The 12,671-nt window shown below is 40.2% G+C and overlaps 4 protein-coding genes across 4 annotated transcripts; 2 read left to right on the forward strand and 2 right to left on the reverse strand.

Annotated features, from left to right (window-relative positions):
* Window positions 1-96: 96 nt before the first annotated feature.
* CLUP02_08030 (uncharacterized protein) lies at window positions 97-3,035 on the forward strand (the record flags this gene model as incomplete). Its single annotated transcript, XM_049287022.1, has 14 exons — window positions 97-321; window positions 383-457; window positions 532-571; window positions 622-660; window positions 714-1,145; window positions 1,204-1,326; window positions 1,419-1,648; window positions 1,732-1,798; window positions 1,853-1,987; window positions 2,051-2,105; window positions 2,173-2,379; window positions 2,444-2,618; window positions 2,688-2,869; window positions 2,924-3,035. 14 exons carry the CDS (start codon window positions 97-99, stop codon window positions 3,033-3,035), a joined length of 2,097 nt encoding a protein of 698 aa, XP_049144165.1.
* Window positions 3,036-3,465: 430 nt separating this feature from the next.
* On the reverse strand, window positions 3,466-4,163 carry CLUP02_08031 (uncharacterized protein; the record flags this gene model as incomplete). The annotated part of the gene is made up of 3 exons (XM_049287023.1): window positions 3,466-3,771; window positions 4,004-4,041; window positions 4,088-4,163. The coding sequence occupies 3 exons, from the start codon at window positions 4,161-4,163 to the stop codon at window positions 3,466-3,468; spliced, it is 420 nt and encodes a 139-aa protein (XP_049144166.1).
* Window positions 4,164-4,917: 754 nt separating this feature from the next.
* On the forward strand, window positions 4,918-5,641 carry CLUP02_08032 (uncharacterized protein; the record flags this gene model as incomplete). The annotated part of the gene is made up of 2 exons (XM_049287024.1): window positions 4,918-5,119; window positions 5,613-5,641. The coding sequence occupies 2 exons, from the start codon at window positions 4,918-4,920 to the stop codon at window positions 5,639-5,641; spliced, it is 231 nt and encodes a 76-aa protein (XP_049144167.1).
* A 295-nt stretch (window positions 5,642-5,936) lies between these two features.
* Window positions 5,937-7,017, reverse strand: CLUP02_08033 (uncharacterized protein; the record flags this gene model as incomplete). Its single annotated transcript, XM_049287025.1, has 4 exons — window positions 5,937-6,046; window positions 6,107-6,234; window positions 6,284-6,759; window positions 6,805-7,017. 4 exons carry the CDS (start codon window positions 7,015-7,017, stop codon window positions 5,937-5,939), a joined length of 927 nt encoding a protein of 308 aa, XP_049144168.1.
* Window positions 7,018-12,671: the final 5,654 nt, after the last annotated feature.

Below are 12,671 nucleotides of genomic sequence, written 5' to 3' on the forward strand. Positions count from 1 at the left end.
ATCTCTCATGTTCCTCAGCAACCTAGGCCAATTTAGATTACGCAAAAAGCCTCCTTTATCAGATAGCCGTAAACCTCTTGCATCCCGTAAGCAATGATGCTTCGATGGGGTTTGAACATTCTTCAGGCTGGATTTCACGTGCTGGAGCGAGCTCTGACAGAGGCCGACCCTGGGACGCAAAATGAGACGTCATGTCGCGAACTTGACAAGGAGCAATCGAGACGCCGCCGATCAGGCTCTTCTCGGTCTAAAGTCGGGATTCTAGTGACCAAAATCGCCTTCACGTGTCTGAGAACAGCGCCAATTGCTCCTGTCGAGTCGGTGCAACAGCCATGTCTGACGTCGCGCCAATGAAGCAGGAGCTGCCGTTCCTTATTTATAGAATGTGATTTCGGTCCACGGTAACAGCACCGATTCCGGCCAGGAGCGACACACAGTTTTTACCAACCCCCCAGCTGTAAAGAGCATACAAACGCGGGGCATCCATTATATAATACTTCGCGATCAGCCAGCCATCCACGTCTCGCGTAGTATCGTCAACAAAAATCTCTCGTTCCAAAGGTGATGTGGTGTATGTTCTCGGAAAAGGAAATCTCATCATTTCACTGATGAGTCCCCTAGTCTCTCTCACAAAGAACGATATGCCGGACTCGTCGCACAGTAAGTGCTCTGTCCTCCGACATCCGGCCGAGCTTACTGCTAAAACCACGTAGAGATTGCAGAGGTTGCGCGTCTGAGGCGCTCATACCCAACGCTGAATGTCGCAACGGCGGTTTCTGGCATCACTGCTGCACTCATGTTGGCCAATCGATCATCGACAACCACGTCGGTCCTGAGCGACATGTCAACATGCCTCCTGGTTGGGTCGATTATCACGGCGGCTTTTACAGGAATGATCACGATTATGCTTTCGTTTGAGCTCCAGCGCGTGCAAGAGACTACCAGGGTACGCGAGGCGATGGCTTGGGTACCTATCTTCTTCTTTGACCTCATGGTGTTCGAGCTTGTCATGGGTCTAGTCTTTTGGTTCACAGCCGAACATGCCTGGCAGTATGCCGCCGTTCTTGGCTTGCTATCGGGATCACTCTTCATGATCGCGGCAGCTGTAGCTGTTTGGGTCACGTTATCAGCAAGCTTGCACGGTTGTTTGCGAACGCGAGAGGAGACAGAACCGGAAGGCTGACGATGCGGGCTTTCAGTTAGACATCCACCTTCAGTCTGATGCTTTGATGGGCGCTGGGCAGTCACCGCGTAATTCCCAACTGCAGCCTCATAATGATAAAAAGTCCAAGGTCTTTCCATCGCGCAGCACATTCATGCGGGTTGGTTCGTCGGTGTGTTTTTTGTGGTTCTGTGATCGTCGGGTTAGACAGTTCGACCGCAAGTAAACCCGCAGTTCACTCTCTTGTCCTACTAAGGAGAATCAATACACAGTCTCATCGGACCTTCGACAATACCCCCGAATCCATCCGGCTCGAATCAAATCTTATGTGATGGTGATCGTAACAGTGATTCATCTCTTTGGGTGACCGAGCAGTATCAAAAGATATCTCCTCTGGCGATATCTGGATGGGCCTTTCCCGGGCAAACGACATCATCTCGAATGCCAGCATATTTTACCACGGGTATCAGGGAACCTCTCGAGCGGGTAGATAGAGACTACTCATGTCCTCTCGAGGCCATGCAACATTATCAACTCCATCCAACTCATGTCAACACTCTTTGTTACAGCCTGACCCTCCATTTCGACTTCCAGCTCTGAGATTCAGCATGAAGCCGTTTGCGCGTATCGGTGGTAGTAGGATTACTTTTCAAAGCCAGACCACGTCTTCCGCACCCTCACCACATGCAGCGACTCCGACTTCCGTTACTCCTACTCCCTCGAAGCTACTCCCGCTCCTTGAACTACCACTGGACATCGTCTTCGTCATTTTCGACCTCTGGAAATCTGATGATTTTGAGAGCGCACTGAACATTCCCCTATCGAGTAACTTCTACAATGGATATCCATCCCATATATCTTCAGATCAATCGACTTCTAAATGAATAGAACCGAAATCTATCGCTTCTTACGAGATATCAGAGGGAACGAAAAAGTCCTTCCGGTAGTCAGGTAACCGCAAAAGCTTCTGTTGCACGAGAGGACACCTGAGGAACTGACATCTCCCCAAGGCCTTCTACCATCCGCATAAAATGGTTTCCGGAAGCAATGAATGAGCCCTTCGATAATGAAGCACTCGTGCTTTTTGCTGAAGTCTTTTGCCGTATGAACGGCCTGAAAGAATTAATGCTTGATCTAGTCAAAGGCGAATCGCTGTTTGCCGATGTATTCCACGCCAGCTTACATGGAAGGACCTTGCCTTCGGTAAAGAAATTTTGGTATCGGGCAGCGAAAAACCCCGATAGCAGCTCGGAACTCGTTTCCCAACGCCCGTCGATCCAGTCTTGTCGTCTACAACATAGCAAAATCGGCGTCCGTTCTTTGGGATCTTTCTCTGCACCCTCATCTGAATGTCCTGGAGCTCCAGAAACACGACTGGCCTCTAAGGGACGTACAAGTGGTGGTGGCTCTTTTTCCCAATGTCCAGCACCTGCTACTGAAGGGTGGACTAGATGGGGTGAGAGTTTCGGTACGAACCCCGCTTCCAATGTCGGTAGAATAACTGTCGGATACTGATCGAACACAGGAGCTTATCCCAGCCATCAGACTGCTTCCCAGGCTTCAGAAGCTTGCCATTGACACCGATCAAATTGTTCCGTTGCCACCACGCCGCTTGGAGCCGCACGATCTTGACGACATCATGTCACAGATCGAGAATCCTCCGCTGAATGAGAAGCCACGTGCCAACGCTTTAAAGTTCTTTCAGCAGTGTCACAGCCTGCAAAGAGTATATTTACCACCTTGCTGGTTTCGTCCGGTCAGGAAGCCTGGGGAGAGACTTCGTGCAAGACAAGTAGCTCTCGACTGCCACAATATGTATATTGAGTGGCAAAAGTGGATGGGTATCCCCAGAATTGCCAAACGACGAAACTGAAACAAGGCGGGTTTGAGCGTGTCCGCGCCGATGCACCCGATCGTAATTTCGTGGACAACTGACTTATAGTCCGAATCTTCGTTTGCTACGGTGATACCTAGCGCGACTGCCCTTCACTTCGCTGGAAACAGGGAATCTGCTAGAAATCCTTGGTCGTGAACGAAGGGACCAGGCGGCCAACAAAGATCAAAGCGATAGTCTCCAGATGTGCAGACACCATGTTGTAAATGGGGAAGGGGATCATCTCACGTTGATTCTGGTCGGTGGAGCATTTCTCAAGCGGTGGCAGACGCCTTGTTATTCGACATCACGGCAACTCCCTGAATACCGCGATCTGAACAGTGGCTAACCATTCACCTCTACTTGTGGTGTGCACCGTTCGTCGACGCATCTCGGAGCATGACAGATGAGTTTCGTATTCACGTGTACTTTAGCTAGTGAATGCAGGAGACTTGTTGACGATTCCTCCTGTGACATCCAGAATCTGGGCAAATGCCGAGCGGTGCCGAGAGACCATAGCTTCGAGCAGCTCCAGTTGCTTTTTTGTTTGTTGGAGCTGATTTCGGAGAACTTCACACTCAACGTTGGCGGCCTCGAGCTTGACTGCTGTGTCTGCTTCGGCTTGCTTCTCTCTCCTTGCCGAGTCTTCCATCTCCTGAAGACTGCATCTCAACTGGTCTCTCTCCCCGAGAATTTCTTGTACCTGCGTACGCAAACACTGATTCTCTGCTTCTAACTGGTTCATGTTAGAAAAAGCTAAAGAGGAAGCTAGTAAACTCGTATGACTTGGCTCTCGTCTTCCGCGTCGTCTACGACAGCAGGGATCGCCCAGAATAACGTGCCGATTCCCGCGCAGATCTCTTATACCCGCCGACTGAATGCGTGCTGAGGTTTTTTTCGAAGAGCGGGGCAATGAAGGGCCGACAATCCCACGCATACAGATCATCTTCTGTCGTCTTGAGGCGTACTTTGGAGTCCTCCACAACAACACCAAGACGCTCGTCAACTAATCGTTAGTCCAGAGGAAGTCTCAGGGTTACAGAAAGTCTCACAAATGTGTTTGGCGAGTAGGCTCCTGCATTTACTGTTCCACGCTTGGCGTTCAATGTTGCTGGCCTTCGGAGGCATGTCTTTGTCTTTCTGGCATCGAAGTGATGCTCGTATCTAAACAGTGATCAACTTTTTGCGTAGAGTTTGAAGTCAAGTTGCTTCTCGAGCCGAGACTCCGAGCGCATGTGTACTTTATCGAAAGCCAGAATAGGCTGTTGCGAGAGGCGCATTTTGGCTTTGGTCATTGACCTAAGTGACGCCAACGCGCCATGTCTAGGCTACGACGTATCATACCTCTTTGTCAATCTCTTAAGTAACTCGAGCTTATCAGACGCCAAAAAGATGATTTGATGATGCTGGAGATCTGTTTTTGTTCTGTGACTGTAGGATCGGTTTGGCGAACCCTAAGCTTAGTCCTCCAGCGATTATTCTGCCGGATGAACTTCTACGGCCCTGTGATGGTAAATGTCGATTCTTACGGTCCAAAGGTTGATCACGGTTGACTGCTACATCCAGGTGGATACTTGCGGCGACATCCGAAAAGTTTTCTTGCGGGTGAAATCGAAAGCAACACCAATAATTTGAAGATAAGCTCTAAGCCAGCCGTACGGCTCGTACTTTCTTTCCGGACTTGAAGGATCTACGCCATATGCTGAATGGCTCTGGCCTGGGATCTCCACGAGTGATCCGTCTGTGTCGGGTTGGTTCTTCACGTAGGCGGCACTTGTAGTCCCAGAGCATATAAGCTCCGCTGTCTCAGTTCTGACAGAGCCGTCTATCTCTTCCTCACTACCTTCCATTCTTCTCATTGACTTCTTGTTGGCTCACCAAAATGGCTCCTACCTCTGAGACATCAAACGCACACAGAGAGCCAGCTAGAAAGACCGGCTTCCCTGACGAGAAGCTCGCTGCGGCTGTGTTCGAGATATCCTTTTACGGGGAAGAGGAGCTTGAACAATCGGCGAGAGACCACGAGTCCAGCCGTGATGCTAGTAGCACCCAAAGTGCGGCATGGTCTGTCACGTCTGAAAGTGGTGAGTAATCCGCCAATGTACAGTGAAGAAGTCTGACGAGTCATGGCCAAAAGGCAGCAGTTAAGCGCACAATCCTCGGTTGCAAACATAATCTGATCTTACCATGAACGTTGTTGACCGACGTCTGCCTAGTGAACCATTGCCGCCGGTCGTTCAGGTAGCGGCCATTGGGGGACAGGATTATGTATCGTTCCTTCAAAACTTCCTTCATACAATACGAAAGTGATCAGAACAGTTCAGAAACACAGAAACGTTGGAAAAGCTAGATCAGGATGGGTGCACATTGCAAGAAGATACGGGATAGCTCGAGTAGAGTATGGTGATGTCGTGGATCTAGTAATCATTGTTTTCGAGTCTGCAATCAGACGATTAATTGGAAGTACATCGCCACACTGGCACAGCCGTTGATTAGGCAACGGGTATCATATTGCTCTCCGAGAGTATTGCACACTATCTGACGGCCGCGGTAGCTGACTCTCATCTTAATCGCCAGATCTCATATACAACGAGGAAGACCTGTAGCAAACCTTCCGCTGAAATCTGAGTAGTCCTAGATTGGCAAACTACTCGATAGCGTTTATTGACGACTCTCCCAGGCCGCACGGGCTTACCAAGATCTCGATGACAGCTGCGGACTTGCAGCACCAGTCGAATCATTCAAGTTGGCAAGGGGTTCATCAGCGCAGCTATATGGTTCTTTCATTGGGATACAAGGGCGGCTCTCTCAATTCGTTGTCATCTCGATATGGTCCGGCCTCAACGAGATTGCGTCTGTTCAACAAAATACATGAAAGTCCATCGAGTCGTACGTAGTCGCCTAGGAATCGTTCAAATAGAGATCCGAGCCTGATCTAGTCACTCTGCTGTCGTCTACTACTTGTCCATGAGTTCTCTTGCTGCCGCAGAAGAGAACACCGTCGTCGTTTCCTAGCAGGTCGTTTGTGAAGGATTAGACGGCTTCGCACGTAGGTGAGCGGAATACTTTACTGAGGTTAATTCCGTCCGCAGTGTGGCGCCCCTGCCCCGCCACTATCTCGCAGCTGCAGGCATAGTTTGCCCAAGATGAGGTCGAGTTGTCTTCCCAGCATGGCCCACAGGTGCGAAAGAAGAGCCCGCTTGGATATGTCAGATTTGTTCAGGCAACAGTCAGGGCGTCGAACTCACTCGTCCTGCGCGACAAGTTTGCCTTGGATGTTGACGAGACAGGAGTTCAAGTCGGTGACGGACCAGCGATATCGACCAGTGAGCGACGGGCAGTACGCTGCCACCTCATACTTTACGTTCTTCAATGCACCCCATTCAACACATGATGACAAGAAGCCGTTCGCCCCAATTTGAGTGCTTCCACCGCTAACGTCAGTCGATGCCCTCCCCAGACGTCCTGTTAGAAGACAGAGTAAAGCAGCAGGAAAAAGCAGGCGATACAAAGGTTCGGCAGTGGGAAACATAGTCATTCTATAGTCTGAGTGTCGCGATGTAAGTGAAAGTAAACCGATAATCGACAGGACGAGTTGTAGAGAAAGGCGGACGGAAGCTTTATCGTCGACTGTAAGCCTCCATATCTGGCTCCAGTCCCCGACATATAGTAATTGTCTTACACGGAGGGCCGTGTCGTCGGCAGGGCTTGTCGTCGTGGGGGGCTAGCAGTGCAGAGATGTACTTGCTGTCGGCACTGCACACTGCACAACTTCGCACGATTGAGCCCAGATAGCAATGAATTTGCTGTGCCTATGAAGTCTCGATACTGGTTGGTACCACAGGCAGCATACCGTGTTGAGATCGTTTGCCGGAAGCCAGATCTGGCTTGCTGTGAGCCAACCCAGCGAAGCTTCCAGCGAATCGTGGTATCGGCACGAGTTATATCGTATCTCGAAGTAGAGAACAGGACCACCAAACATGTTGATTTCGCTAACGAGTTCAATCCAGCAATAGTACTAGTTCTTAAGGCTCGATTCGTTCAGCCGGCCACTAACTAAAAAGGGTTCCGCCCGATTTCAAAATAGTCTCAAAGTTCACATTATTAATATATAAATAATATGTCACGAGTTATGGCACGCAGCAATGGGCATACGGAGTGTAGTAAAAGTGGCTTAACTATTAAAATAGAAATAGATAAAAAGAAAAGGTCTATATATACGATGTCTAAGATAGATACGTAATTTAGTACGTAACGGGCACTTCGTAAGGTATAATTACTATCCCTATTACGTAATATACCCCCTAATTACTATTATTAGGGAGTTATTATACTTAAAATAAAATCTCTAAATGCCCTTATAAAGGCCTAATTTAGTTAAATATAAATAAAAGAAAAATAAGCATAAGGGATACGCGTCTTTTAAATTACGTTTATTATAAATATATCCCTTTATTTAAAATAAATAGAATCCTAACCCGGAATAGTACGTATTTTATTATTTTTAATATATAAATTACTAAGGGTAAGGCTACTTAGCCGCCTTATATATATCTAAATTCTTATAGTATTACCTAACTATTATTTTTCTTTTTCTTTTTAACCTCTTATAATTATTATAAATACCCCTATTTATTACGCGCGCGCGCCTACGCTATTAAATTATTGATTAATTTTATTTTAAATATAAGTATTTAATATATTTAGAAATAATAATAAGTTTTGCGCAATTTTTATAATACTTTTTATATACGTATTATATAGTTTATTAAGAGTTTAGATAGGTAATAATACTAACGAGCCCCTTTAGGTTATTACCCCCCCCCGTAACCTCCTATTTACTTACTAAGGCCCGGCTACCGAGCTCTCCCTCCTTAGCTAAGAGGATATCGAGGCTATTAATTAAGACACTAAGAACTTTATTAAGTTCGAGGCTCTTTTTAGTAATTATAATAAGGGTAATAATAAGGTAAATAGTAATAATAAGAGCTCTAACGAGCTTTTACCTATCCCCCCCTTAGAGCCTAAGAGTAAGGATAAGATTAGTTTAAATAACGAGCCCTCTAAGAAGGGTATATTATATATTTATTATTTTAGGAATTTATATTTAATATTATTTTAAGGTTTAAAAAACGTAAGGCCAGTTTTTTTTAAAAAGGCGGTAAGAAATAAAAAAGAACGCTAAGAAATAAAAGTACCCCCTATAGTAAATATAGTTCTTTTTACTATTTTATACTTATTTAACGTATACTTAGTCCTTAAGAAGCTTAAGGGAGAGGCTCCCGAGGAACGGGATATTTAGTATATACCCTATCTTCGGGTAACCCTTTAATATACTAATTATAAAACTAGTAATCGTTATTTTATAAAAAGTAATAGCTAGTATATATACTACTTTAATAGCCGTTCGGCTACGTAATATATTAATATATTAATCGTCTTATAGTTAATAGCCTAGGCCCTTATCGAGGCTATTATAAATAGCGCTCCCTCTTTTATAAATATATTATCCTTTTTTATTATTAAGAAGCGCACTCCTAACTATAGTCTTAGTAAGATATTACTAAGCTCCGCGGTATCGTTTACTAAATAGACGATAATATTAAAATATATAAGGATTATATCCGCTTCTAAGTAAATAGCTTTCTCCCCGAGTACCCCCGGCCCCCTCCCCTAAGTACGTTTATATTATTAGTTACGCTTATTATAATTATTTATAACTAACTTCTTATTGCGCCGCCCGCTCCCGTGCCCTAAGTTATTAATTTAATAATTATTTTACCTCCCATACCCCCCGCTACCCCTATTACGTTTAGCTTTATAAATTTTAAAATATATAAAGCGCGGTTCTTAATGCGCATACTTACTTTCTTCGTTAATAACGCTATACTCTTAGTAATTACGTACTTCGTAAATTAAGAGTTTAAATAATAAGTATAAGCCCGGGTCTTATTTTTATATATATATACCCTATAAAGTAAGGTTATTTTAGGAGTTTAGGCCTTCGGGCTATAAGAGGTTTTTATTTTATTTATTTTAAGCCTCTAGGCCGCACTCTAAGTTCCGTTTATTATCTATTTTTAGGTATTAAGTTTTTCTAAGCGTGGCCTAAATTAATTATTTTTAATTATTTTAGCTATTTATAATAGCTTTTTGCGTATTATAAAAGTTAAGAAGTATATAGAAATATTCGAACTTAGTTCGTAAAAGGTTTTTAATAAGTTTATTTATTAGTATATTTTTTATTAATATATAAGTAACCTCGAAGCTACCTTTAGCGTACTCTTATTTTAGCTATATATTTTATATATTAATATAGCGAAGTTAAGTAGCTATTCTTTCTCTTTCCCTTATAACGAGTCGAATTGTTTACTAATTATCGTAGTTAACTAACTATACTTCTCCTAAGTTAAGGGCAATATTTTTAAAAAGGCGCTTTAGAACTATAATCTCTTTTATAGTTTTTTTAACATAAAAAAGCTTAGCTTTAGTAATTAACGTCGTAACCGTTACTTAGCGTACTAATTTCTATTAAATTAGGCTACTAAAAAAGAATATTATATATCCTTAAGATAATTATCGTATTATCTCGTTATTTACGAAGCTAATATCCCTAGCTAAAAGTAATAATTATATACTTAGTATACTACTATAATAGAGTATAAGATATTTCGTTATATAAAGATATCGAATATAGTAGTTAATTACTTTAATATAGGTTGCGCTTAGGTTAGTTAGGAACTATAATAATTATAAATAAGTAAAGGCAACGTCTAGTCTAATTATAATAACTATATAAAGCACACTCCCGACCTTCTCTTAATAGCTCTTTATTTTCTTTTTTATTACTTACCCCTCGTTTAGTTTAAACTCTTCCTAAAGAAGAGGGGTAGTTAGATATAATAAATTTATAAAGTTAAAGCGCTTAGTAACTCGCTTAATATATACCTTATAAATAAAGTAAACTTTATAAGTAGTACGGTTTTATAAAATCCGTACTTTAAAGAAGTAATTAATTAGTCTATTCTCTTTAAGGTTAATATATTCTTTTATACTATTAACGATCCCCTAAGCCGCCTTTTAGTCGTCTCGATAATATAAAATAATAAAATTATTAACGTAAAATACTAATATTACCTTCCTATTTATAGTTTAGTAAATATAGATCTCCTCGTAATTATATATTATATTTATACTACGGAGTATAAAAATAAAAGTTTAGAACTAGAGAATTAATAAGTCTTAGAAGCTATATAGAGCGCGTTAGAGTTTATTTACTTTATTAATAACCTTATATCTCTTTAAGAGTTTAATAATTACTAGCTTTTTACTTTTAAGAGGCGTATTAAGGAATACGTTAATAGTATTATATTAGTTTATTTTAAGGTTAAATTAAGTAGTTATTATTATTATAAGCTTAAAGGCCTTTATAGCGAGCGTCGAAGCGTACGTATTTTATAAAAGGTTAAGTAGTTATATATCCCCCCTTATATATATACGTACCTTTACCTTACTAACCTCGTTATTAACGTCGTGCTTATAAATATATACCTATTTTAATAAAAGTAAGATCCCTTATTTAGGATTATAATTAACCTCTTCTTATATATTAATATCCCTTAGCTTTTTTATTTCTACGTTTATAATATCCCTAAGTAGCTTCTATAGTTATAATAAGAAATATTTAATATTACTAAACTTTTTTAGTAAGCTCTAGAAGTTAACTTTAGTAAGTCGTAGTTTTTAAACTCCTTTAGAGCGCTCTAAGTAGGTCTTATAAACTATTCTTTTTATTATTTAATAGAGTATTATATATCCTATACTACTTTTTTTTATAGCTTTTTACTAATTAGGTATAAAAGTAGAGAAAACGTAGTCCTAAAGATAGTTATAGTAATTACCGTTTCTTATATTTAAATATAAAAGTATTATGAAGATGCTATTATTAAAGCGTTATAGAGGTTTACGGGCCCGGTTTAAACGTCTAGGACCTAACGGAGCTTTATTTAGTACTTAATAAGGCGGTTTTTATAAGCTCTGTTTTTATATAATAATAGAGGTTTATTATAAGGGTTCTTTACTAACGTTAACTTTAGTATTAGGAATTACTTCCTCGCGATTAGTACCTCGTTTATTACGTACTTTAGTATTTTATTAAGAGTCGTTAAGAATTAAAAGCTTAAGAACCTCTATAGCATATATAAGCGCTCGTAGGGAGGACTATAAACTACGCAGAGCTATTTATAACTTAGTTATTATATCCCCTTTTTTACCCCTACCCCTAAGCTTATATAAAGGGGTTATCTTAAGGGTTAATAATAATAATAAGATTATATTAGCCTCTTTAGCTTTATTAACCGTACCCTAAAATATATTTATTAGTTACTTAGTATTTTAAATAATTAAAAATTTAATAATAATACTATCCTTAACTATAGAGTTATTTTAAGTATTAGTATTTCCGAAGTTTAGATCTACTTCCCTAAGTACTTAAACTAACTTATTATTAGTATTAAAGAGTTCTTATATCTCTTAGATTATTAAATTTACTTACTTATTTATAATAGCTTACTCCTCGTATACGGGATTATAAAAGACTTTTTTATTAAACTTAATATGTTTTATAATAAATACCTACTCGAGTACGGGTACTTAGACCTTATATAAGTTATGCGTTTTTAATATATATCTAACTAAGTATCCTATATACCCATAGGGAAGTACTTTAAACTCTTTTTAATATATACCCCTTTTACGATCCTTATAAAAAGGGTATACTTAGTAGCTATATATATAGAAACTACTAAGATACGGGGTAACTAGTTTAGAATCCTATACTTAGTAACCCGTCTACTACTAGTATTAATACTACTTTTACTAATTAATTTTTATTATAATAAGCAAATCTCTTTTATTAGCCTCCCGTAGGGTAATATTATAAATAAAGATTACTATTAGTACTATTTCGTCCTATAGATTCGTAGGGAGGTTCGTAAAAAGGCGTATTCTACGAGCTTTAGTAATTACGAATTAACTTACTCTTTTAGCGTTACCCACAGGTTCCTTTATATATAAAAGTAGAAGTTCTATTTCGATTCCTAGCTCGCTATACTATATCTTATATACGCGTTTAACGTTTATAATTAAGAGGGCGGTTTTATTATTACTTTTAAAAAAATAAATTAGAGTCCCTTTTTAATAACGAATCGCTACCTCGAGGCTTTATAATACGAAAAGCACTTCCTCCTCTATTTTAGTCCTTACAAGGAACCCCCTAAGCTACTTATTATATTTATTAAAAATTATAAATATATATTATCGTTTATTAAGAAATAGTTCGAAATAAAAGAGATCTTAGTATATATAATACTATAGCCATAAAGCTCTTTTCGAGGGTAGTCCTCTTAAGACTACTATCTTAGCTTTAAATAATATATATACTTTATACTTAACTTATAATAGAGGTTTAATATATATACCTCGAGTCTTATATAGTAATTAACAAAGAGTATTAAGTTTAAAATAACCTATTTTAAAGTATTAAAAGAGCGCGCTATTAGACCTCTTATAGGTGCGTTAATATAGGTAACGGAATTTTCTATAGCTAATTAATAATATAATACTAGCTAAGCTCTA

This window comes from Colletotrichum lupini, chromosome 4 (assembly GCF_023278565.1).
Source record: "Colletotrichum lupini chromosome 4, complete sequence".
NCBI classification, from domain to species: Eukaryota; Fungi; Ascomycota; class Sordariomycetes; order Glomerellales; family Glomerellaceae; genus Colletotrichum; species Colletotrichum lupini.